This window comes from Pelodiscus sinensis, chromosome 8, assembly GCF_052426305.1.
Source record: "Pelodiscus sinensis isolate ZL-2025 chromosome 8, ASM5242630v1, whole genome shotgun sequence".
Taxonomy (NCBI): domain Eukaryota; kingdom Metazoa; phylum Chordata; order Testudines; family Trionychidae; genus Pelodiscus; species Pelodiscus sinensis.
In genome coordinates, this window is record NC_143059.1 from 73,509,892 (window position 1) to 73,535,036 (window position 25,145).

At 62.8% G+C, this 25,145-nt stretch overlaps 1 protein-coding gene across 3 annotated transcripts in view; it reads right to left on the reverse strand.

Annotated features, from left to right (window-relative positions):
- Positions 1-2,394: 2,394 nt before the first annotated feature.
- The window catches only part of KCNIP2 (potassium voltage-gated channel interacting protein 2), an 82,124-nt gene continuing 59,373 nt past the window's right edge, over positions 2,395-25,145 (reverse strand). For 2 of the 3 annotated variants that reach the window (XM_089780255.1, XM_089780256.1), the window contains exons 2-9: positions 16,205-16,300; positions 13,078-13,202; positions 12,433-12,502; positions 11,301-11,371; positions 6,191-6,298; positions 5,838-5,942; positions 5,465-5,527; positions 2,395-4,679 (exon numbers count right to left, since the gene is read on the reverse strand). In XM_089780255.1, the coding sequence (XP_089636381.1) occupies positions 4,632-4,679; positions 5,465-5,527; positions 5,838-5,942; positions 6,191-6,298; positions 11,301-11,371; positions 12,433-12,502; positions 13,078-13,202; positions 16,205-16,300 (686 nt within the window). In that variant the 3' untranslated portion in view covers positions 2,395-4,631. The remainder of the gene's footprint in view (positions 4,680-5,464; positions 5,528-5,837; positions 5,943-6,190; positions 6,299-11,300; positions 11,372-12,432; positions 12,503-13,077; positions 13,203-16,204; positions 16,301-25,145) is intronic. The other variant, XM_089780257.1, reaches the window with a different exon arrangement.

Genomic DNA, 25,145 nt, shown 5'->3' on the forward strand with positions numbered 1-25,145 from the left:
TGGGAGAGGGGAAGAGAGAGGGTGGGAGAGGGGAGGGCAACTAAAATGATCAGAGGTTTGGAACAGGTCCCATATGAAGAGAGGCTAAAGAGACTGGGACTTTTCAGCTTAGAAAAGAGAAGACTGAGGGGGGACATGATAGAGGTCTATAAAAGCCCGAGTGAGGTGGAGAGGGTGCATAGAGAAAAGTTCTTCATTAGTTCCCATAATAGAAGGACTAGAGGACACCAAAGGAAAGGAATGGGTAGCAGGCTTCAAACTAGTAACAGAAAGTTGTTCTTCACAAAGCAAAGCATCAACCTGTGGAACTCCTTGCTGCAGGAGGCTGTGAAGGCTAGAACTAAAACAGAGTTTAAAGAGAAGTGAGATAAAGTGATGGAGGTTGGGTCCATGGAGTGCTATTAGCCAGGGGGTAGGAGTGGTGTCCCTGCCCGAAGTTTGTGGAAGGCTGGAGAGGGATGGCACGAGACAAATGGCTTGGTCACTGTCTTCGGTCCATCCCCTCCAGGGTCCCTAGGGTTGGCCGCTGTCGGCAGACAGGCTACTGGGCTAGATGGACCTTTGGTCTGACCCAGTACGGCCATTGTAAGCTCAGGGTCGGGGGTCTCAGGGGACCACCTTGATTTTCATGCCAACCTGCTCCTGGGTGGCCAGGCTGGCAGCTCTCCTGCCCTAGACGGCCACTTTCCTGTGCCTAGTGCAGAGGTCGTGGACGAGGTCCATGATGTCCGCACTAGACCAGGCCGGTGCCCGCCTCTTGCGGTCCCGGGCAAGCTCCCGGGAGCTGCCAGCCTGGTCCCGGGAAGAGGGGGAGGGCTGGGGGGCATCGGGTGGCTGGCTCGATCGATCCGTGCCAGGTGCAGGGTCTGCTGGCTGGGTGCTGGCAGGCTTGCACCTGGCACAGGCACCGTAGCCAGCCCGTGCCCCTTTAAAGGGTCCGGGGCCGGGAGGGGGGCAGACGAGTTTCCCTGGTGTTGGCCAGAGTGGCCACCAGGGAAAGCTGGGGAGGGCTAGCCTCCCACTAGTTCGAATTAAGTAGCTACACACCCCTTAATTTGAACTAGTAAGTTCGAACTAGGCTTAATCCTCGTGGAATGAGGTTTACCTAGTTTGAACTAAGCGCTCCGCTAGTTTGAATGAAGTTCGAACTAGCGGAGCGCTAGTGTAGCGCCTATCAAAGTTAATTCAAACTAACATCCGTTAGTTCAAATTAACTTTGTAGTGTAGACATACCCTAAGGAGGGGGCTGGAGTCTAGGGGCCGAGGCGCCCCATCTCAAGGGGTCTGAGGCATCCTGGCCCCGACTCCTGTAACCACGTCACGTCTGTGCTGGGCTGTATCCTGGAGAAGCAATAACCCCTCTGTTCTACTGGCTGGAGGAGTCTGTTCGTGCTGCTCCGGGGCTGCAAGACCAGGGGGACCCTGACGCGCCGTCACATCTTGCACAAGAAGCCTGCAGTGTAGCCGTAGCCGCTGTGTGTTAGGCTTCATGGGCGGGTTTGCTTTTATTTTGCTTAGTAACCTACTTTGATCTGTCTGCTCTCACTTCGATCCCACGTTTTATACTTAATCAAATCACTTTTGTTATTAATAAACCCGGTGTAGATAATGGTTCCCTGGGCAGGGACAGCAGCTGAGCATCACAAAAATGCTGAGGGGGCTGGAGCACAAGACCTATGAGGAGAGGCTGAGGGATTTGGGTCTGTTCAGTCTGCAGAAGAGAAGAGCGAGGGGGGATTGGAGAGCAGCCTTCGACTTCCTGCAGGGAGGTTCCAAAGAGGCTGGAGAGAGGCTGTTCTCAGTGGGGGCAGATGGCAGAACAAGGAGCAATAGGCTCAAGCTACAGTGGGGGAGGTCTAGGTTGGCTATTAGGACAAACTCTTTCCCTAGGTGGGTGGGGAAGCGCTGGGCTGGGTTCCCGAGGGAGGGGGTGGAATCTCCATCCCTAGAGGTGTGTAAGTCCTGGCCTGACGAAGCCCTGGCTGGGCTGGTTGAGTTGGGTTGGTCCTGCTCTGGGCAGGGGCTGGACACAGTGACTCCTGTGGGCTCTTCCTGCCCTTGGAGTCAATGATCTCCCTTCTCCATTGCCAACGGGAGCGACCAGTGTATGAGCTGCCTCAGTATAAGCGTTCTGCAGAGGCAGGGGTTCTGGTCCCGCTGGGGATGAGCCTTCCCCGCGCTGAGCGGCTCTCCGTGTCGGGGTTGCTCTGCGGGGGGCTGTGGCCTGCTGGGGACGAGACCAGGGCAGGGTGCCCCAACAGGCAGGCAGGGGGGCTCAGTGGTGTGATCAGCACATTAAGGGACAGTCTCAGGGCGATATCTGTGACCACCCCCCCTCCCTCCAGCAGCGCCCCGGGCCCCGCCCCACAGACGCTCAGACCCAGCAGGGTGGTGCATAGCTACTGTGGTTGGATTTTATTGGACTTTCCATCATTGTTATTATACAAAATATACAGAGTTGAAAACGCGAAGCGGCGCGTGGGGCCCAGCAGCCCGGTGGGGGGCACATGCCATGCGGCCGGGGGCGGGGCACCGGCGCTGAAAGCTGTCGCCAGCGCACGGGGCGGGAGAGGAACAAGAGGGCAGCCAGAAGGACAATGCCCCCCCCAGCCCAGCAGGTACCCGGGGAGGAGCTAAGCTCAGCCCCGCCCACGAAGGGGCCCTTGCTCGGGCTAGAGGAGCAACCCCCCCAGGTGCCCAGGCTGTGGTGGAGCTGCCAGCGAGGGGTGGGGGAGAGCTGGGCCCTGGGGCAGATGGAACAAAGGGGAGGAGCATTAAAAACATGCCCTGAAGAGATCTCGGGGGCGGGGCCGAGGGAGCACTGTTAGCCCCTCTGGGAGCTGGAGCCCGCCGGAGCATCCTCCTGGGACACGGAGCCCGGCTCCCCCGCCTGCAGAAAGCCCTGGCCGGGGCGATGCAGCCCCGCGCCCAGGCCAGAGCCCAGCTGGCTTTCACAGGCAGGGAGTGAGGGACAGCGATCCGGGGGGGGGGGTCCTCTCCTAGGGCCAGGGCCCGGCCCAGAGGGCAGCTCCAGTGCTGATCGTCCCGGGGGGTTGAACTAGGTGGGCTAATCCGCGCCCCAGGCCTCCCGGCGCTGTGACCGGGCTCTGGCTGGGGCGCTCCGGAGAGGGCAGCCGGGCACCGGCCTGGCACGCTGCCTGCACCCGCACGCCCCAGGGCCAGCCGCCCCTCCCCGGCCCAGCCCCGCCTGGCCCAGCCGAAGGCCCTTGGCCATGGGGCTGCTTCCCAGCCTGCCCCGGCTCTGCCTTGTGCCTGCCCCACCAGGCCCAGGTGTGACAGCAGCGCTTCTCCCACCGCGGCCCAGGCCAAGAGCCCAGCTCCCCTCAGCTCCCAGGACCGGGGGGCAGGCCAGGGGGCAGCGCCTCGGAGCAGCTGGCTGGTGGGCCCTGCTGCTGCAGCCGGCCCCGCCCGGCCCTAGAGAGACGTGCGGGCGCTGGGAGCCAATCTGCAGCTGGGCGCCGGAGGAACCTGCCCCACGTGCAGGGCAGGAAATGGGGCCACAACTTCCTCTGGAACCCCATGGGGACGCCCCGCCCCGTCCGCCGAGGCCCCAGGTGCCAGCCTGTCCGCGGCGGCGCTGGCTGGGCTCAGGCGGAGGAGGGGTACACGCAGGCTGACGAGCCGTCCCCGCAGCCCCCGGGGCTCCCAGCTTCCAGCCGCTGGGCCCCAGGGAGCCTTGCCGCCCGCCAAAGGGCGCAGGCGGGGCCCTGGGCCAGCAGGGAGGCAAGGAGTCGAAAAGCCGCCCAGAGAGGCTGGCCCCCCGCCCTGGCGCAGACAGCCCCCCCCCCCCCGGGTCAGCATTGCAGGGGACCCGTCCGCCCGGCGCCGTGCCGCTGGATTCCTGGCGCCCCAGCAGGCCGGGCAGTCGCTGGGCAGTCGCTAGCCAGCCCCCCCAGCCAAGCCCCTGTTCTGGGGGCTGCGATGCCCAGGCTCCCCCTGCGGCTGGGGCATGGCACCCGCCCATCACTGCCCCCGCACTCCCCAGGGGCCACGTTCCCGGCCGTTCCCAGCCCCCGCCTTTCCCTCCCGCTGGCGCCTCCCCCTGGGGCACCAGCCTGCCAGCCTCCTCCAGGGGATCCGGGCCCTGCCCTGCTGCCCACCCCCCGGCAGCAGCATGTCCCTGGGCCAGCGTTTGGGGGGGGGGGGCGCGTGGGACTGGCACTCATGTGACCAAAGCATCTGTAGGGAGTGGGGCAGGGGAGGGGGAGGGGCCGGGCATGCTCTGCCCCCTGCTGGCAATGGCTGGCGCTGCAGCGAGCCATCCGGGGTATTGCTCAGGTCCCCCCCGTTGCCCTGGGGCTGGGGCAGGGGCCAGCTCCGAGTGCTCGCTGTGACCGGGTGCAGGGGCCCAGCAGGGCGGGGGGAGCTGTCTGGAGCCCGGCCCTGGGTGCGGGAAGGTCCGGTGGGGCCCAGCGGCTGCCTGCCAGGCCCCCGGGGCAGCTGCTCAGGGTGCCCCCGTCCCCAGGGCAGGCAGAGCTGTAGCGGAGGGTCCCTCGGTCACAGGCATCGCCCCGCACGCCCGGCGAGCCTGTGGCGGGGGCTGCGCAGCCGGAGGGGCTCGGGGAGGCGGGAGCGGAGCAGGAGCCCTGCCCGGGGGTCCGGGGGTCCGGCTAGATCACGCTGTCGAAGAGCTGCATGGACCTCATGATGTTCTCGTCCTGCGGGGGGAGCAGGGGACGTGTCAGGGCGCACGGAGCCGGCCCGCTGGCTGGCCTCTCCCCGTCCCCCCACCCAACCCCCGCTGGGGCCTCGGCTCCGCCCGCAAAATCTGGGTCCCGGGGCCGGCCCCAGGCACAGGGCACCACTCCCTGGCTGGCGAGGGCACAGGCTCGCGGGCCACGGCGCTAGAGCCGAGAGGCCACCCGCAGCCCTAGGTTTCAACTGAAAGGCAATGCTGGCTCCACGCCCCCCGCCACGACCCCACGCCACTGAATCAGTCTGGCACCCAGGGGAGTGCACCCGGCCCTGCCCCACAGCCATGGGGCCCGCCGAGCTCTCCCCCGCCAAGCACCGGCCCCGCCCCACGGCCATGGGGCCCGCCGAGCTCTCCCCCGCCAAGCACCGGCCCCGCCCCACGGCCATGGGGCCCGCCGAGCTCTCCCCGCCAAGCACCGGCCCCGCCCCACGGCCATGGGGCTGCAGAGCTCTCCCCCGCCAAGCACCGGCCCCGCCCCACGGGCATGGGGCCCGCCGAGCTCTCCCCCGCCAAGCACCGGCCCCGCCCCACGGCCATGGGGCCCGCAGAGCTCTCCCCGCCAAGCACCGGCCCCGCCCCACGGCCATGGGGCCCGCTGAGCTCTCCCCCGCCAAGCACCGGCCCCGCCCCACGGCCATGGGGCTGCAGAGCTCTCCCCGCCAAGCACCGGCCCTGCCTGGCTTTTCAGTAGAGGGCAGGGCCGGGCCGGGCCGGGGAGAAGGGCCCAGGAGCGAGCTGCGACGTTACCTTCTGGCAGGACTCGATGAACTCTTCGATTGTGACCACCCCGTCTCTGTTCCGGTCCATCTTCTGCACACAGCGCCACGGCCCGGCAGCAGGTCGGAGACCAGGGGAGAGGTTACATGTGCCCAATGGGGGGCAGCCCCCCATTCTGATCCCTGCCTGCCCCTCTGAACCCCACTGAGAGGACAGCACCCCCACCCTGATCTCCCTGGCGGGACAGTGTCCCCCACTTTCAATGGCGGAGGGGTTCCCCTCCTTTGGGGTGTGGAAGGGGGAGGGGCACACCTGGGGCTCCCCATCTCTCTGTACTGATCTGAACATGGCTCCCAGCTCCCTGGGCCCTTCCCCTGGTACCGGCCGGCTCCGCCCGTCTCACCTGGAAAAAGTTCTCCACGTGCTCCCGGGGGGCCTCCTCCCGCATGGCCGGGTACGTGTACTTGCCCATCATGTCGTAGATGGATTTCATGATGTCCAGCATTTCCTAGAGGGAGGGGCCCAGAACCGAACCATCAGCAGCACCCGCCCCACGGGGAGGCCCCTGTTCCCCACTGTGGGTGGCTCCTGGGGCCTCCTGCTTGCCCGCTACAGCTCTGCAGACACCCCCCCGCTCCCACTCGCAGCCCTGGGCCCTTGCTACCTCGGCTGCAGCCCCCGGAGCCCTGAGACGATGGCCCAGCGGGACACCCTGTGGTCAGGGCCCCCGCCCCAGCTCCCATCTCCCCCGCTCACCTCTTTGGTGATGCAGCCGTCTTTGTTCAGGTCGTAGAGGTTGAAGGCCCAGCCGAGCCGGTCGTCTATGGTGCCACGGAGAATCACGGACAAACCCGCCACGAAGTCCTGGGGAGAGATTGGGGGGAGGGGCAAAGACGGACAGTCCTGCAGCAGCCCGCCTAGCCGCTGCGGAGGGAGGGAGGGAGGGGAACGCCGCACTTTCAGGTCTCCGTGCGACCCTGGCACGGGCCCACGGGCGGTCACGCAGCCGCTCGCAATCCGTGCCAAACCCACGCACCAGGACTAGTCTGCCCCTGGGCTGTGCGGATCGCTGCCGACACGCACGTGCGAGGAGCCCGGCTCGCTGGGCGACGCTGGCGTGACTTTCCGCCTCGCCACGTGGAATTCCAGCAGCCCCACCCCGTCGCCTGGACCCGGAGCCCCCCCGGCAACTCTTCAGTGAGATCTGGACTTAACTACGTGGAGTCACTTGCGTGGTTTGGCCCCTCGTTGCCCTCCCGGCAGGGCCAAGCCATGTAGACCAGGGCTACTCAACACACGGCCCGTGGGCTACATGCCGCCCGTGGTGCGGTTTGGGTCTATGCAGGGCTCAACACGTGGCCCGCAGGTGGGATCCTTTGAACGTGGCCTCCCCTGGGAACACACCCCACAATGGCGCGGCATCTCCCAGGCGGGGTGAGCACTGAAAGATTCAAACGGACGGGCTGGCTGGAACAGGGCGTCGGCGTTTCTAGCCCCCAGGGAGGAGGTGCCGGGAACGCCGGGGCATTGTGTGAAAGAAGCTATTTGCATATATTTGCATATATACGCAACCACACTTAAGTTGCATGTGCTGTGACTATCACTGTGGCCCCCAGGGCTTCCAAAGTTGAGTAGCCCTGAGCTAGCCCATCCCTGACAGGTGTCTGTCCGACCTGCTCTTCAATATCTCCAGAGATGGGGATCCCACAGCCTCCCTGGGCAATTTATCCCAGTGTTTCACCCCCGACAGGCAGGAAGTTTTCCCTAATGTCCAACCTCAACCTCCCCTGCTGCAGTTTAAGCCCCTTGCTGCTTGTCCTGTCCCCAGAGGCCAAGGGGAAAATTTTTCTTCCTCCTCCTTGTGATACCTCAGGCATGGCCAACCCGCAGCTCGCAAGCGGCTCTTCCCCCCTGTTAGTGCAGCTCACAAAGCCAACCCTGAGCCCCCTGAACACAGCCCATGCCTCCCAGCTCCCCTGTGCTCACCAAGGTAGGGGAGCCGTCTGGATCAAGATGGTGGATCCAATATGGAGGCCGTGAGCCTGCTGAGGCCAAAAGGCCTCCTTAAAAGGGACAGTCCCTTTTTTTTTTTTTTTTTCTCTATGACTTTTTGTCCCGGCTCTTCACACTGGATCCAGCTGGATCTTGGCTCTTTGTCCGGAAGGGGTTGGCCACCCCTGCTTTAGGTACTTGAAAACCACTATCACGTCCCCTGTCAGTCGTCTCCTTTCCAAGCTAAGCAAGCTCGATTCCTTCAGCCTTCCCTCCTAGCTCATGTTCTCCAGACCTTTCATCATTCCTGTTGCTCTTCTCTGGACCTTCGCCAATTTCTCATCTTTCCTGCGGTGTGGTGCCCAGAACTGGACACAGTACTCCAACTGAGGCCTAATCAGCGCAGAAAATCCAACAGACCCCGGGGGACAGCACGAGATCCCTCTCTGCATTGACACCTGACCAAACCGATCCTCAGCCCTGATTTCATTGTGAGCTAATGACACTGGGCGGGTGGGCAACAGCACGCCAGACGGCATTCAAAGGAACGCACCTTGAAACCCACCAGCCCGACTCGGTCAGCGCTCCAGAGAGAGAGCCGAGAGCCGGTCTCTGGAAACAGCTGCTCAGGCAGCAGCGCGGACCCGTGTTGGGAGTCATTAGGAAAGGGACGGAGAACGAGACGGAACGTATTTTAACGCAACACCCGGAGATGCACACACCTTGAATCCCGCATGTGCGCCTGCCCCCCACCTCAAACAGGAGACAATGGAATTGGAAAATGCCCAGAGAAGGGCCATGCAAATCATGAGGCGCATGGAACAGCTTCAGTATCAGGGGAGCTCAAGAAGACGGGCGTTTCAGATTAAAATAGAGACAGCTAGGTAGGGGATATGACCAGGCTATCCCACGATGAGTGATGTGGAGAAAGTCAACAAGGGACGTGTTATTTACCCCTTCTGAACCCAATGAAATTAATAGGCAGCAGTTTCACACAAACCCAAGGCAGTGTTTCGCCACGCAGCACACAGGCAACCTGTGGAACTCCCTGCCAGGGGATGTTGTGAATCACAAAAGTATACCCAGCTTCAGAAAAGAGCTAGGAAGTTCCAGGAGGGTTAGTCCATCAGTGGCCATTAGCCAAGATGGGCAGGAAGGCAACCCCAAGCTCTGGGTGTCCCAGTCTGTTTGCCAGAAGCTGGGAGTGGACGGCAGGGGAGGGATCGCCTGATGTTTCCCTGCTCTGTTCATTGGCCGCTGTCAGGGACAGGACTCTGGGCCAGATGGGCCTTTGCTCTGACCCCTTCGGGTCGTTCTTACATTTGTTCTGATGATCAACAAGACCAGGCAGTGAAACTGCAGCACATCAGCCACCGCCAGTTTGCTTGTGTCTCCCTCATGGCACTAACAGAGATCACACCTGCCAGGACAGCAAGAGCCACGTTTCTTTGGGGTGCGATCCCTCCCCCGAGAGAGGGTCAGGACGAGCTCTAGGACCACTTCAGTCTCACTCTCGCCCTCCACGCCGGCCCTGGTGCGAGAGCCAAGGGCCTGTGAGCCGGCACCAGCCTGGCTACCTCACGCTCAGATTGTGAGACCTCACAGTCCGCCGGGCAGCCCCCCTTCCTCCTGGAAAAGACGGCTCATCATTCCTCGCCCCACGGCCCCCAGAGGCCTCGGAGCCGCAGGCCTCAGCCCAGCTCAGCATTATCCATCAAGGCCTGGCTGGCGCGGCCTGCCATGGGGCGAGGCAGGGAGCCCCGGGGGCCGGCAGCCTCTGCCACATTATTGGATTTTAATAGAAAACAACGAACAGTCCTGCAGCACCTCGGAGACTCACACAGCATGCAGATGAGCTGCAGGACTAGCCCTTGTGTTTTGTTTTTTCAGTGAGGGTATGTGTACAGTAGCCCCTAGTTCCAACTAGGGAGGCTAATGTAGGCATTTGAACTTGCAAATGAGGTGTAACAGGTCATTCGAACTAAGGACTTAGTTTGAATTACCGTTTAGCTGCCGCAGATAGTCCGGACTAGTGGCATTTAAAAATGGTGACCGGACAGGAACATGCAAATAAAGCTCGGGATATTTAAATCCCTGGCTTCATTTGCACGTTCAAATGCCTGCATTACCCCCCCTAGTTCGAACTAGGGGGCTAGTGTAGACAGACCCTTGCAGACTAGCCCAGCTCCCGCTCTGACATGTTTGGAGTTTTGTAGCAAAGGCAGAGCAGTGTTGCACCGGCTGTTCTGGGTTTGCCCCACACTGGTGCAAAGTGGGCCAAGCGAGCAGCCTAATGGAAGCGGAAGCGGTGCTGATTCCGTGTATGCTACTCATGGACCTGTAGGAGTGTTATCGGTGAGGTTAGGAACATGGGCTCTGTACGTGTATTTAAATGTTCCCTGGGAATAGGCAACAGGTTTAAAGCAAACCAAAGGAAGTTTTCCTTCACTCAGCACACAGTCAACCTATGGAACTCCTCGCCGGAGGATGTGGTGAAGACCAGGATTTTAACAGGGTCCCTCCAAAAAAACTAGATAGATGCAGGGAGGTTAGGTCCACCAATGGCTATTAGCTAGGATGGGCAGGAATGGTGTCTTAGCCTCTGTTTGCAAATGGGTGACAGGGATGGGTTCTAGTGAGGATTCCCTGTTTTGATCCCTCCCTTCGGGATGCCTGGCACTGGCCACTGGGCAGACAGGACACCGGGCTGGAGGGACCTTGGATCTGACCCCGTCTGGCCTGTTCTTATGTTCTCTGCCGGGAGACAGCACTAGGCAAGAGGCACCTCCTGTGCAGGATGGTCACTCAGTGCCTGGCTCTGCTAAACAGCGAGACGGCAGGGACACTGGCTCTCAAGTGTCACCCAGGAACCCCTGAGGGGCGTGGCTGGGAACCTGAAGGCCACGGGCAGGTGAGCCGACCGCGTGAGCCGCTCCGGTTTGGGAGGTGCCATCGCTCAGGAGAACAATGGATCCCCCAGGGGATACAAGGGTCCTGAGGGCGCCTCCAGCTTTGTCTTCGCGCCTGTTCTTGCCTCCAGAAGCACCTTGCTAGGGACAGAGCCGGGACGGATTTGTGGGCCCCGCCTGACGGAGGACGGAGCCGGAGACTCGTGAGCCAGCGGCTTGTGCAGTCTCTGCTAAGAGCCTGCACCAAGCACTGGGCGGGACGCGTTCCCTTTAACAACCCTCCTCTCCACCTCTTCTTTCTTTTATGAATGCACCTTTGGCTGCTGGACGGGCCCAGCGAGCTTTGGTCCGAGATACACGTGGGCCTGGGGCTGGTCCTTTGGGACTGGGAGAGCCTGTTCGGAGCTGGGGAGATGAGTTTCTAACCCCTCCCCTGTCTAGGGGGTTGCTGGTGAGGCTTGTGCTGGCCAGAGGGGCAGCTGGAGCACTCGGTGTGGCTGCTTTGGTGCCTTATAGCGGAGGATCCCAGGCCTGGGCTGCGAGGAGCCCTGGTTCGGAGCCGTTCGCCCCGATTTGGAGCGGTGCTCCAGCCAGCCTGCTGTATTACAGCCTCCACAGCGGACCTGCGTCACCAGCTCGGCCAACCCTAGCGGTCCAAAGGCAGGAGTCAGGTGGGAAAAAAGTCACCAGATCAGCTTACAAGTCTTGGGGTTTGGCTCTTTGCCTCTGGCGCCCAAGGGCCTGGAAGGGTCCCGGTGGCAGGTTTTTCTCCCCGGACAGGAGGGCTCGGAACATGCTGCTTTTAAAGGCAGACAGATTCCCGCCCATCACATGACTCCAGGGTTGGGGGTTTCACTCACAGTCGCTACTGAGAACTGATGAGACTCATTCCCCCCGAGCCCTGACAAATCCGACAAAGGCCCGGGCCCGAGTCCCCAGGACTCATCCTGAGTGCGCAGGCTCACCTCGAAGCTGATGGAGCCGTCATGGTCGGTGTCAAACGCGTTGAAGAGGAAAGTGGCGTACGTGCCGGAGTCTGCGGGAACAGCCACATGGAGAGAGTCAGACAGGGACAGGACTGGCTGACTTTGTCCCAGTATGCAAATGGCCTGACATTAAACAGGGAATGGAGCCAGCTTTTGGATGCCAACCTGGGGAACTCACTGCCACAGGAAACCAGACAGTTGCAATACTGCACCTGGCTAATTTGGTCATAGTCATTTTAAACTACAGTAAGGGTGCACACTCTCATGCTCCAGGGCATCAGCTGATGGCGTTAGGGGTCAGGAAGTAGTCTCCATTCTCTCTCCAGATTCCCAACATGGAACAACATGGTGGATTTCCTTTCACCCTCCTCTGAAGCATCTGGCAGTGGCCGGAGAAACACAACCCATGGCCTGAGTGTGTGTCCCTCTCACATTCCCTTTCAGAGTGTGCCAGGGCCGCGGGGAGGGGGCAGGCTGGGGCCAGTGCACAGAAACTGCCTTGAGAAGAGCCCTGGAGCGGCAGCAGTTGGCTCCAGAGATGCTGGAGAGCGCATGCCTGAACTGTTCTAACACGCTGAGCCCCGGCTCTCTCCCCTGGCCCATGGCCTGCCTCCCCTGAGACCAGAGCCCCCCTGTCTCCGGAAAAGGGTGCCAATGTAGACACAGCCTTCATGTTTCCCCAGCCAAGACTGCCCCTTGTCCGAGCCACCCCCTCCCTTTGTTCAGACCCCTTCCCTGGACAGGTGAGAACGGGTTGGACCATGGACTACATGACTTGAGGGTCCTCAGGGAGACCCCCGCTGGGCAGTGCTACAGACGCAGGCCAGTAGGGGTCGCCCACCGCCCACGCACAGTGACCCGTGAACGCCCAAATGGACAGCGCCCCCCACTACATCACACACACACACAGGCCATCATGGCAATTGCACAGGCAAATCAGATGGGCATTTTGCTTACACAAAGGCTCCCTTACATGTCTGGCCCTCTGGCTGCAAGGATAGCGGTGTGAGAGCCACCCCTGGGGCGACAGCCTCCTCCCACGGGACTGTCCCACCCCGGGCCCCCTTCTGCACCCGCGGATGAGCCAGCGGGGGGGGGGGGGCGCACTCACCTCCCTGCGGGAAGAACTGGGAGTAGATCTGCTTGAAGTTCTCTTCATTAACGAGGCCGCTCGGGCACTCCTGCCAAACGGAAAATCAGAGACAAGGTCACCCCCTGGCAGCCTGGCTCTCCTCTGGGACCTTGGGCCAGTCATGTCACTGCTCCGTGCCTCAGTTTCTCCACAGTTCCTTCCCCCTCTAGCCGTGCTCAGGACAACGTGTCTCGGGGGGGAGGGGCAGGCCCCATGCAGTTCTGGGCCCCACTGGAATGCAGCCACCTCTGGGGGGGGGATGTTTGGAGAGAGGCCTCTGGAGCCCAGGCTCTGTTGTGTCTGTGCCCAATGGATCAGGCCTCAGGGCTGCCGATCTCGGGAGAAACGCGCCGCCCTCCCCCCGCCTGGAGCGCAGTGGCCCACCCAGCAGGCTGGCCGGCCGGCTTCACCCACGGGGGCCTGGCCCTGGGCAGCCGGGCACCTCGGGAACGTCAGTATTCCCCTCCCCTGGCCCAGCGGGGCAGCTCTGGGGGGCCAGAGGGCTGGTGCCGGCAGCCGGAGGAGCAGTGGGGGCCGTGCTGGGGAGACGGGGGGAGGGGCAGGAGAGGCGGAGTGGGGAACAGAGGTAGCCCACCCCCCCCCCCACCCGGCCCAGCGACTCACATTCTTGAAGCCCCGGTACAGGACCTGCAGCTCCTTGCGGCTGAACTTGGTCTGTTCCTGCAGCTGCTCCAGCCCCTCGGGCCGATGGCAGACGGTGGAGAGCTCGAACTCGTCCTCCACGCTGTCTGCAAGGGGAGAGCGGCTCAGACCCACGGCGCCCGCCCCCCGCCCCCTGCCCCCCCAATCCCCTCGGAGCCCTCTGCTCCCTAGGCGCCCGCCCACCGCCCCCTGCCCCCCCAATCCCCTCGGAGCCCTCTGCTCCCTAGGCGCCCGCCCACCGCCCCCTGCCCCCCCAATCCCCTGAGCCCTCTGCTCCCTAGGCGCCCGCCCACCGCCCCCTGCCCCCCCAATCCCCTGAGCCCTCTGCTCCCTAGGCGCCCGCCCACCGCCCCCTGCCCCCCCAATCCCCTCAGAGCCCTCTGCTCCCTAGGCGCCCGCCCACCGCCCCCCCAATCCCCTGAGCCCTCTGCTCCCTAGGCGCCCGCCCACCGCCCCCTGCCCCCCCAATCCCCTGAGCCCTCTGCTCCCTAGGCGCCCGCCCACCGCCCCTCAGTGCCCCCTGCCCCCCCAATCCCCTCAGAGCCCTCTGTTCCCTAGGCGCCCGCCCACCGCCCCCCCAATCCCCTGAGCCCTCTGCTCCCTAGGCGCCCGCCCACCGCCCCCTGCCCCCCCAATCCCCTGAGCCCTCTGCTCCCTAGGCGCCCGCCCACCGCCCCTCAGTGCCCCCTGCCCCCCCAATCCCCTCAGAGCCCTCTGTTCCCTAGGCGCCCGCCCACCGCCCCCCCAATCCCCTGAGCCCTCTGCTCCCTAGGCGCCCGCCCACCGCCCCCTGCCCCCCCAATCCCCTGAGCCCTCTGCTCCCTAGGCGCCCGCCCACCGCCCCCTGCCCCCCCCCAATCCCCTCAGAGCCCTCTGCTCCCTAGGCGCCTGCCCACCGCCCCCTCAGTGCCCCCTGCCCCCCCAATCCCCTCAGAGCCCTCTGCTCCCTAGGCGCCCGCCCACCGCCCCTCAGTGCCCCCTGCCCCCCCCCCCCCCAATCCCCTCAGAGCCCTCTGTTACCTAGGCGCCCGCCCACCGCCCCTCAGTGCCCCCTGCCCCCCCAATCCCCTCAGAGCCCTCTGCTCCCTAGGCACCCGCCCACCACCCCCTGCCCCCCCAATCCCCTCGGAGCCCTCTGCTCCCTAGGCACCCGCCCACCGCCCCCTGCCCCCCCAATCCCCTGAGCCCTCTGCTCCCTAGGCGCCTACCCACCGCCCCTCAGTGCCCCCTGCCCCCCCAATCCCCTCAGAGCCCTCTGTTCCCTAGGCGCCCGCCCACCGCCCCCCCCCAAATCCCCTCAGAGCCCTCTGCTCCCTAGGCGCCCGCCCACCGCCCCTCAGTGCCCCCTGCCCCCTCTGTTCCCTAGGCGCCCGCCCACCGCCCCCTCAGTGCCTCCTGCCCCCCCAAATCCCCTGGGAGCCCTCTGCCTCCTAGGCACCTGTCCACTGCCCCCTCAGTGCCCCCTGCCCCCCCAAGTCCCCTTGGCGCCCTCTGCTCCCTCACAAGCTCCCTAGGCACCTGCCCACTGCCCCCCTCAGTGCCCCCTGCCCCCCAAGTCCCCTCGGCATCCTCTGCTCCCTCACGAGCCCCCTAGGCACCTGCCCACTGCCCCCCAAGTCCCTTTGGCACCCTCTGCTCCCTCAGGAGCTCTCTAAGCACTCACCTACCGCCCCCCTCAGTGCCCCCGTCGGTGCCCACTCCCTCCCACCAAGCCCCCTCAGCACCTGTCGCCCCCACCCCCCTGAGCCCTTTCACGCTCTCTGCCCCTCCCCAGCTCCCTCGGCACCCCCTGACCTCCCACCGAGCCCTCTTGGCATCCCCTGCCCCCCCCAGTCCCTTTGGCGCCCGCCATCCCCCGGAACCTCCTTGGTGCCCCCTGTCACCTTCCTATCTCCCTCAGCCCCCACTGCCCCCTCCCAAGCCCCCTGGGTGCCCACTGTCCCGTTCCCGAGCCCCTTCGGCACCTGCTATCTCCTCCCCAGCCCCCTGGGTGCCTGTTGCCCCCTCCCGAGCTCTTCAGCACCTGCTGCCCCCCCAGCCTCCTCAGCACCCGCCCATCACCCACTCCCCATCCTCCGTGGCGCCTCCTGCTCCCTCCCAAGCCCATCATGGCTCCAATTCCTCCTGCAGGGAGCAGCCATCAGCTTAGTCACAGGAGAGCTGCTTCCCTCCGCCCCGCTGCCCGGGGGACTCGCCGGAGGCTCAGGGCCCTGCCCGGCCTTGGGGTCCTCGGCCGTAGCGCTGCCAGGGCCTGGGCTGGACGAGGCAACACGGGGGATGCCCCCGCGCTGGGCCACAGCCCCGAGGAGAACCTGCCCCCTAAGCCCGTTGGCAGAGGGCCGGGCACCAACGAGCAACGGGCAGGAGCAACCGGGCACAGGCCTCCGCCCGCCCTGCTCTGCACAGCCCCGTGCGGCTCCAGCTGAGGACAGCCCCCGGCCTCGCCCCCACAGCGCTAAGCCCCAGCCGCTCTCGGCCGCTGCGGGCCAGCCGTCCCGGGCCAGCCGTCCCAGCCGCCTCCTGGCCCTTGGTCCCGCCGCTTTGCACCCGGACGCCTGCTCAGAGCCCAGCCAGGACCCTGCTCCCAATTCCCGTGGGGGCAGCTTTGGGCAACAGCACACGCTGACCCCGGGGACCCGCCTGGAGAGGCGCCTGAGCTGCGGGCGGGGTGGCGGACGCAGGACTCCAGCACGAACCCGGCCAGGAGCACGGAGCCCGGACCTGACTCGGAGCGACGCCGCGGAGGCCAGTGGCATGAGAGCAGCCAGCAGGATGGACAGGTGGAGGAGAGGCCTGAGCGCGTCCACCCTGCCGGCTTCCCGGGGCAGCCCCACGTTCCCTGGGCTTTGCCCACTCCGGCTAGGCTGCCCCAGGGCACAGCGGCTCGATGCTCACACGGATTCAGGGGCCCGGCTGCCTGCAAGATGCTGCTCCCCAGGGCTGGCGCTGCCTGGCCAACACCCCCCTTGCCCCGGAGCCCCCCGTCCATGGCATGGCCGGGACAGGCTCGCCCGGCCCTACTGCGCCCCGTCGGGGGGACGGCGTCCCTCCCAGCGCCACGCACGCAAAGGGAAGAAGCGGCACTTGCTTTCGCTGACTGAGGGGATGGATTGGGGCCGGCAGCACGGCAGCAGTTTGAGGAGTCGCTGCTTCAGGGCTTTTTTGGTGTGGCCGGGTGTGTTGCCTGGAAAAAACAACAGTCACCAAGCAGAAGAGTTAACAAGCGGCAGCCCAGCCCCACCCTCCTGGCTTGTGGGATGAGCCAGAGGCAAGACCCAGCCATGCAAGACACGGGGGAGAGACATGCAGCCAGAGAGCCAGCGGCGAGTCCTGTGGGGCTAGGAACAAACCCGGCACCAGCTCACAGCCCCACTCAGCCAGGCCAGCTCTAGCCCGGGGGGTGGGGAGGGCCCAGCTAAGTGACTTTTGGGCTGCCGGCATTTAGGGGTGCCCACAGGAGATCTCCCTGCGCACAGGTGCTCCCCTTTCCCGCGGCCAGAAGGAGGGGATCCAGGGTCTGCTGGGGAGCGGAGAGGCTGTCCCTACCCTGGAGAGCAATGGGCCAGCTAGAGTGGTCAGCCTGGCTCTGGACCCTTAGAGGTTGCTGGCATCCAAGGCTGCCCCTGTTTGCGCACTGGGCACCAGGGAAGTTGGCGAGGCACGAAGGAGCGCAGGGCTGGAAGTTGGCGAGGCACGAAGGAGCGCAGGGCTGGAAGTTGGCGAGGCACGAAGGAGCGCAGGGCTGGAAGTTGGCGAGGCACGAAGGAGCGCAGGGCTGGAAGTTGGCGAGGCACGAAGGAGCGCAGGGCTGGGCGTAGTTCCGAGACATTGCGCATGGACCCTGACTGCCCCCAGGCCAAGGGACACTGCTGGCCAGGAGCACGGGGAGGGGGCTGAACCCTGGCTTCTATTCCCTGCACGTAATTAGCCACTGGCCCAGCCCCACTGGGGAGTGGGGGAATGGCCATCCCTGGGTGGGGCAAGGGGTGGGGGGCTCAGCACACTGCTGGGAGGAAGTGGAGTAGCGGGAGTTGCCCCCACAGCCGGGCTCCTGCTCCTCTCCCCACGTGTGAATTATAGGCTAGGCCAAGGTGGCGACTTTCCCCAGGGCCACTCCCATAACCCCATGTACAGCAAAGGCCAAAGCACGCTGCAGAGCCGCCAGGTCAACCTGCAGCGCCAAGCCAGTGGCCTGAGAGCCAGGGAGGAGAGTGGGACAGGGGCTCGGCAGGCCCCACTGAAATCAATGGCCAGCAAGGACCTGGGTCAGGACTTACCCCCATGGCAGCTGGGCCCACGGTGGGATCAGAGCCCTAATGCCAGGGCTTCTGGATCACACGTGGCTGCCGGCTGCGGGCTCGGGACAGGGCTCTCCCTGGGCACGTGGCAGGGTTCGAGGCTTGCCCCAGTGTCTCCAGAGAGGTGCAGGGGCTCGGGGGGGGGGAGGGCCTGGGCCAGCTAAGCCTCCAGGAAACACTGAGGAACTGTTCACGTCCCACCGGAGCCTGGTTTTCAAACTAGCGGCCGCTGATGGCCCAGGGCAGATCTGGCGCTGGCGCGGGCGCGAGACACTGGCCGGGAGGGGAAGCTGCTGGGAGTGGGGCTGGGTTTGTCCAGAGCCCCCCACACAATGGACTTTTAAAAATGAGCCACATGCAAACCAGCTGCACAAGTTACACTGCAGCCCAGCAAGCAGGGAACCGAGGGGCAGGCGGGGGGGGGGGGGGGGGAGAATGAGACCTGACAGGCCCTGGTTTGAGACAGCCAGGAGGAGCTGGGAGTAAGGGTGTCACTGCCCCGCAGGACCGGCTTATAGCATCACCCCCCCCCCCGCCTCCAGAACTGCCAGGCTTTGCTTGTGCCCCTGCCCGAGACTGGGCATAAGAACCTCAGAGCGGCCAGACCAAAGGGCCATCAGCCCAGGCCCTGTCGGCCCACAGTGGCCAGCGCCAGGTGCCCAGAGGGAGGGCAGAGAACAGGTAAACCTCACCTGAGCCCCCCGCCACCCACCTCCAGACAAAACGGAAGGAAAAGGAGCTGCACCATCACACCCAGCCCTGCCGGTGCCCCTCACTCCTGCCCCGCAGCCCCTGCTCCCCAGCCCTGCCCCAAACCCTACCGGTGCCCCTCACTCCCACCCTGCAGCCCCTGCCCCCCAGCCCTACCGGTGCCCCTCACTCCCACCCCACAGCCCCTGCCAGCCCAGCCCTACCCTGCCCCCCAGCCCCGCCGGGGCCCCTCACTCCTGCCCCGCAGCCCCTGCCCCCCAGCCCTACCGGTGCCCCTCACTCCCACCCTGCAGCCCCTGCCCCCCAGCCCTACCGGTGCCCCTCACTCCCACCCCACAGCCCCTGCCAGCCCAGCCCTGCCCTGCCCCCCAGCCCCGCCGGTGCCCCTCACTCCTGACCCGCATCTTTGCTCTTGAGCGGTGCTGTTCTAAGTCCCAGCCCATCCCCACCCTGTCGGTCGGAAGGGCCTGTCCTGACCCCAACAGCCGACAGCCTCTGACCTCTGCCCTCCGGCCCCCCTGGGCACTGCCCCCCTGCCCTGCTGCTGCCCTCGCAAGGAGTCCAGACACCTCCCACCAGCTCTTCCCCTGCTCTGAGCTGCCCCAGGACTGGCCTTACAGCAGGGCTGGGAACCTTCTTGGTGTCAGGGGCTGCACACAAGTGAGAAACACAAAACCCACAAACCCCCCTGTGGCCCCCGGCCGAGAGGCAGGACGATGCTCCCCACATCCCCCTCCACGCCAGAGCCCGGCAGGCCCAGGCCAGGAGATCGATGTGCTCCAGCCCCAGGGAGAGGCAGCGGGGGGCGCTAGAGGGTCGGCGCCAACTCCCCAATGCGGCAGGGGGGCCCGGAGCCTCGGAAGCCGGATCCAGGCAAGCCAGGGGCCGCATCGGGCCCCAGGGCCTGAGGGACCCCACCCCTGCTTTGCAAGGAGGCTGTCAGCTCTTGGCCAGGCAGCACAAACCCCCCAGCACCCTGCCGGCCCTCCTCGGCGGGCCTGTCCCGGCATGGCCACTGTTCTGGTGGAAGCGGCTGCACACGAGCAGGGTCCCTGGGCTCAGCAGCCCCTGAACTCTGGGGTCCCTGTGGAGATTGGGGGCTGGGAGTAGCGAGGCGCCCCTGCCCTGGAACGCGGGCCTCGGGGGCTGGGAGGAGAGGTTATGCTTTGGGAACAGCCAACTTTCATTTTGTTCTAAAATTTGTTTCCTGAATTTTCTGGTTTCTCAGCTGCCCGGAGCCAAAGGGCTCAAAGGTGCCTGAGCCAAGAACGTGTCCCGCTTCTGCTCCTTCCGCACCCCGTCTGCCAGAGGAGGGAAAGGGGGGAAGAGAACGCCCTCACGTTAGGCTGATTCTACATGGGGTTTTTTCCTGTGTCCAATTTCACGTAACGGGGAAAAGATGCCCAATGCGACCGAATGTGCAGCCGCCCAATGCAAATGAATGCAGTTGCCTAATGCAATGAAAGCAAAGCCACCGAATGCAAAGCCGCCCAATGCGACCGATTGCAAAGCCGCCCAATGCGACTGAATGCAAAGCCGCCCAGTGCTACAGATTGCAAAGCCGCCCAATGCGACCGAATGCAAAGCCGCCCAATGCGACCGAATGCAAAGCCGCCCAATGCGACCGAATGCAAAGCCGCCCAATGCGACCGAATGCAAAGCCGCCCAATGCGACCGAATGCAAAGCCGCCCAATGCGACCGAATGCAAAGCCACCCAATGCGACCGAATGCAAAGCCGCCCAATGCGACCGAATGCAAAGCCGCCCAATGCGACCGAATGCAAAGCCGCCCAGTGCTGCAGATTGCAAAGCCGCCCAATGCGACCGAATGCAAAGCCGCCCAGTGCGACCGAATGCAAAGCCGCCCAGTGCGACCGAATGCAAAGCCGCCCAATGCGACCGAATGCAAAGCCGCCCAATGCTACAGATTGCAAAGCCGCCCAATGCGACCGAATGCAAAGCCGCCCAATGCGACCGAATGCAAAGCCGCCCAATGCGACCGAATGCAAAGCCGCCCAGTGCTACAGATTGCAAAGCCACCCAATGCGACCGAATGCAAAGCCGCCCAATGCGACCGAATGCAAAGCCGCCCAGTGCTACAGATTGCAAAGCCGCCCAATGCGACCGAATGCAAAGCCGCCCAATGCGACCGAATGCAAAGCCGCCCAATGCGACCGAATGCAAAGCCGCCCAATGCGACCGAATGCAAAGCCGCCCAGTGCTACAGATTGCAAAGCCGCCCAATGCGACCGAATGCAAAGCCGCCCAATGCGACCGAATGCAAAGCCGCCCAATGCGACCGAATGCAAAGCCGCCCAATGCGACCGAATGCAAAGCCGCCCAATGCGACCGAATGCAAAGCCGCCCAATGCGACCGAATGCAAAGCCGCCCAATGCTACAGATTGCAAAGCCGCCCAATGCTACAGATTGCAAAGCCGCCCAATGCGACCGAATGCAAAGCCGCCCAATGCGACCGAATGCAAAGCCGCCCAATGCTACAGATTGCAAAGCCGCCCAATGCTACCGAATGCAAAGCCGCCCAATGCGACCGAATGCAAAGCCACCCAATGCGACCGAATGCAAAGCCGCCCAGTGCTACAGATTGCAAAGCCGCCCAATGCTACAGAATGCAAAGCCGCCCAATGCTACAGATTGCAAAGCCGCCCAGTGCTACAGATTGCAAAGCCGCCCAGTGCTACAGATTGCAAAGCCGCCCAATGCGACCGAATGCAAAGCCGCCCAATGCTACAGATTGCAAAACCGCCCAGTGCTACAGATTGCAAAGCCGCCCAGTGCTACAGATTGCAAAGCCGCCCAGTGCTACAGATTGCAAAGCCGCCCAATGCGACCGAATGCAAAGCGGCCCAATGCTACAGATTGCAAAGCCGCCCAATGCGACCAAATGCAAAGCCGCCCAATGCGACCGAATGCAAAGCCGCCCAATGCGACCGAATGCAAAGCCGCCCAGTGCTACAGATTGCAAAGCCACCCAATGCGACCGAATGCAAAGCCGCCCAATGCTACAGATTGCAAAGCCACCCAATGCGACCGAATGCAAAGCCGCCCAGTGCTACAGATTGCAAAGCCGCCCAATGCGACCGAATGCAAAGCCGCCCAATGCGACCGAATGCAAAGCCGCCCAGTGCTACAGATTGCAAAGCCGCCCAGTGCTACAGATTGCAAAGCCGCCCAATGCTACAGATTGCAAAGCCGCCCAATGCTACAGATTGCAAAACCGCCCAATGCTACAGATTGCAAAACCGCCCAATGCTACAGATTGCAAAGCCGCCCAATGCGACCGATTGCAAAGCCGCCCAATGCGACCGAATGCAAAGCCGCCCAATGCGACCGAATGCAAAGCCGCCCAATGCTACAGATTGCAAAGCCGCCCAATGCTACAGATTGCAAAGCCGCCCAATGCTACAGATTGCAAAGCCGCCCAATGCAATTGAATGCAAAGCCGCCCAATGCAAATATTTGGCATGAAAGTTTCTGATACTGCATAACAGACTTTTTTTTTTTTTTTTTTTTTTTTAAAAAAAGATTAACCTGAAAGCCCCTCTGTCAAAACCCACTGTCAGCCGGCCCTAGTCTATTTCTTCCAGCCATTGCCTCCAACTGGGATGAAACGAAGCGCTCTGCAAACGCCACAGGGATCTGAAACACCAGCCGGGTCTTTCCTGGCTGTGACCTGAAGAGAAGCCAGCTGGCCTTCCTGGCGCTGTCTCTCTGCTGGGCCAGACCAGGAATTTCTTTCTGTCTGGCAGATCTGGGGCGTGACAAGATGCTGTCTCCACAGAGCTCCTTTCACTGGCAGCGGGAAGGTGAGAGTCACCCGAGGAGGCGCCTGTGCAGCAGGATAGTGACTAAGCCCTGTGTTAAGCCCAGCAGTGAATTTCGCCCTGCAGGCAGGGCCGGGGTAGTTCTGTGCCCGGCTCTCGTCCACTCCTGAGCAGGGCTGTGGAGACTCACCTGAGCCCCGGGATGAACGGGGAGGCAAGCAAGGCAACGCAGCACGGGGCAGGACCTCCAGGCAGGAAGGGCCAGGCGGGAGGGGGGCAGACAGAGGAACCACACACAGCCAGAGAGATGCAACAGAGAAGAAACTCCGGTTGAACTCACAAAGGCAGCAGGTAAAGGCACGTGCAGCAGGTCAGCTCGGGTGCAAGTTACACTTTAGGTTGTAAAAATAAAGAAGAAACAAAACACACGGACATTTTCGTAAGGGTGGAAACAGAGCGGGGCCTGTCCCGGGGCCGCGGGGCTCAGCTCATGCAGCGGAACAACGGAGGGGAGGGGAAGGGGTTGGATTGGGGCGAGTTTTTTGCTGTCCTGGCTTTGCTCTCCCGCCTCCCGGGGATGCTCCGTGGGGAAAGGCCAGTTGGGGTTTAGCTCCTGGTTGTGTCTTTTCTCTCTACACAATGTGGAGACGAGGAGGAGCCCAGCTCCGGCACCCCGGGTATTAACCACCCACAAACGCTGGCCTCCGGCTCCACTAGCGTCCGCAGCAGGAAGGCCACCGGCAAACTCTCCAGCTGTTTGCAGGGCTCCGACACGCCCAGTGCACCTCCCACCCATACCCTGCGTTTGTGCCACGCCAGCCTCACACCCCGCACACGCAGCCTCCTCCCCCCAAACCTGCCCAATAACCAGCCCCCAACGTGCAGAGCCGGCTCGGGGTTGTCCAGCCTCCGTGGGGTTAAACAGCCCGTCACTTGCTATACAGAGCCCCCTGCACGCTGTCCCGGAGGGATCCGCTGCAGATGCAGCCCCTAACCCTCCTCCCCCCCCCCGTCCTGGGCTTAGTCTGCTCTCTTCATACTTCCCCCAGCCAAGATAAGACACAGCTCCCCAGCCCTGCCCCCAGCCAGGTGGCCGTCCCTGCCTCCCTCCCTTTGTCTCTCCCCTGGGAAGAGCCTTGTTCCCTGCCCAGGCTGGGACGAGGTGTCTGGGCCAATCCACACGTGGGTGAGTCAGTGGGAATCGCAGCCCAGCGCAGCCGGGTGGAATCATAGATTCATGGAATACTAGGACTGGAAGGGACCTCGAGAAGTCATCGACCCGGGGTTACAAAGCAGACACTACGGCACACCCTGGATGGACTGCGGCTTTCTGCTCCATTAGGTCTGCCAGGTGTGACGGCGCATTGGGGGTTCCCCGTCTCCTGCACCCCGAAATGGCACAAACAGACTGCACCAGCCCGTGGAATAGAGGAAGTTTATTGCCTCTCCAGGATACAGCACAGCACAGATGTAATCTGGTCACAGAGCTGGGCTAGGATGCCTCAGGCCCCCTTGAGATGGGGGAGACTGGGCCCCTAAACTCCAGCCCCTTCCCCTAGGCTCTCCTCCATGCTCTCAGACAGCCAGCAACCAACTAACTAACTTCCAGCCCTGCCCCCCAGCCAGGGCAGCATCCACCTTCCTTTGTTCCTCTCCATGGGGGGTGTCTGGTCACTGGTTTGCATAGTGACTCATCCTGTTTTGCTGGGTCGTGGTACCCACGGCAGCCAGTGGGGGTTACCCCAGAGCCAGCAGCATAGAAACCAGCCAGGTACCCCCACTACGTCACACCAAGGTGGGAGGGTCTCGATCGGATGTTGCAGGAGAATCCCTTCCCCCGCCACTGAAATGCAGCCACCTCTGGGGCAGAACCCAGCAGCTGTTTAACAGTGAGTGGCAGTTGGAGCTGGCAGGGCAGGATGCGGCGTCCGATTGAAACTGCAGGGGAGTTGAGGGAGGCAGGAAGGGCCCGAACCATCATAGCAGGCAGAACCATCGTGGTGTGAGGACCGCCTGGCTGCTTAGGGAGTCTCTTTGAGTTGATTTTGTTAAAGCCATCTAACCTCAAAATCCCTTTTGATCCTGCCGCAGAGTCCTCATCGATCCTAGACTTGGCCTGCAGCGAGGGGCCAGCGCGCAGAGCGGGAACCCGCGCCAGCTCTCACTTAAAAACCCACAGCACTGCAGGTGGGTAGGATGGGCAGGGACCTCGGGAGGTCGGTGTCCAGGCCTCTGCGCCCCAGGCTGGGCTACGGAAGCACTAGACCATCCCTGGCCGCCATGTGTCGGAGCTGCTCTTAAAATGCCTCCAGCGATGGAGATTCCACAACCGCCCCAGGCAACTTATTCCTGTGTTTGACCCCCCCCCCCCCCCCGACAGGCAGGAAGTTTTTCCTAATGTCCAACCTCAACCTCCCTTGCTGCAGTTTAAGCCCATTGCTGCTTGTCCTGGCCTCAGAGGCTAACGAGCAATTTACCATCCTCCTCCTTGTACCAGCAGTTTAGGTTCTAGAAAATGGCTCTCATGTCCCCTCTCAGCCTTCCCTTCTCAGGAGCAAACCAACCCAATTCTTTCAGCCTTCCCTCATCGCTTGTGTGTTCTAGACCGTTACTCGTTTGTGTTGCTCTTCTGTGGCGTTTCTCCGGTTTGTTCACGTCTTTCCTGAAATGTGGTGCCCGGAACTGGACACAGTACTAAAGCTGAGGCCTAAGCAGCGTAGAGCAGAGCGGAAGAACGACTTCTCCTGTCTTGCTCACAGCACTCCTGCTTGTGGCTCAAGCAGTCAGCTGTTTACTTGCTGGTATTGTTACCCTAGGACAGAGGGGAGGGGAGGGCTGCCCCAGCATCTGAGCAAGATATCTACAGCTGCGGCAAAAGACAGAACAATGTCGCACTTTAAAGACTAACAAGATGGTTTATTAGGTGATGAGCTTTCGTGGGCCAGACCCACTTCCTCAGATCAATTTGTGGAAGAAAATCGGCACAACCATAGATACCGAAGTGATACAATCAAAAAAGTCCTTCCCCCCTCACCCCTACTATGTTCTAAAATTTGATTTGTCAATTTCACGTGTTCATTTTTTTGGTATATATGGCTGTGACAATTTTCTTCCACTATTTGATCTGAGGAAGTGGGTCTGGCCCACGAAAGCTCATCATCTAATAAACCATCTTGTTAGTCTTCAAAGTGCTGCATAGTCCTCTCTTTTGTTTCAGCCACACCAGACGAACACGGC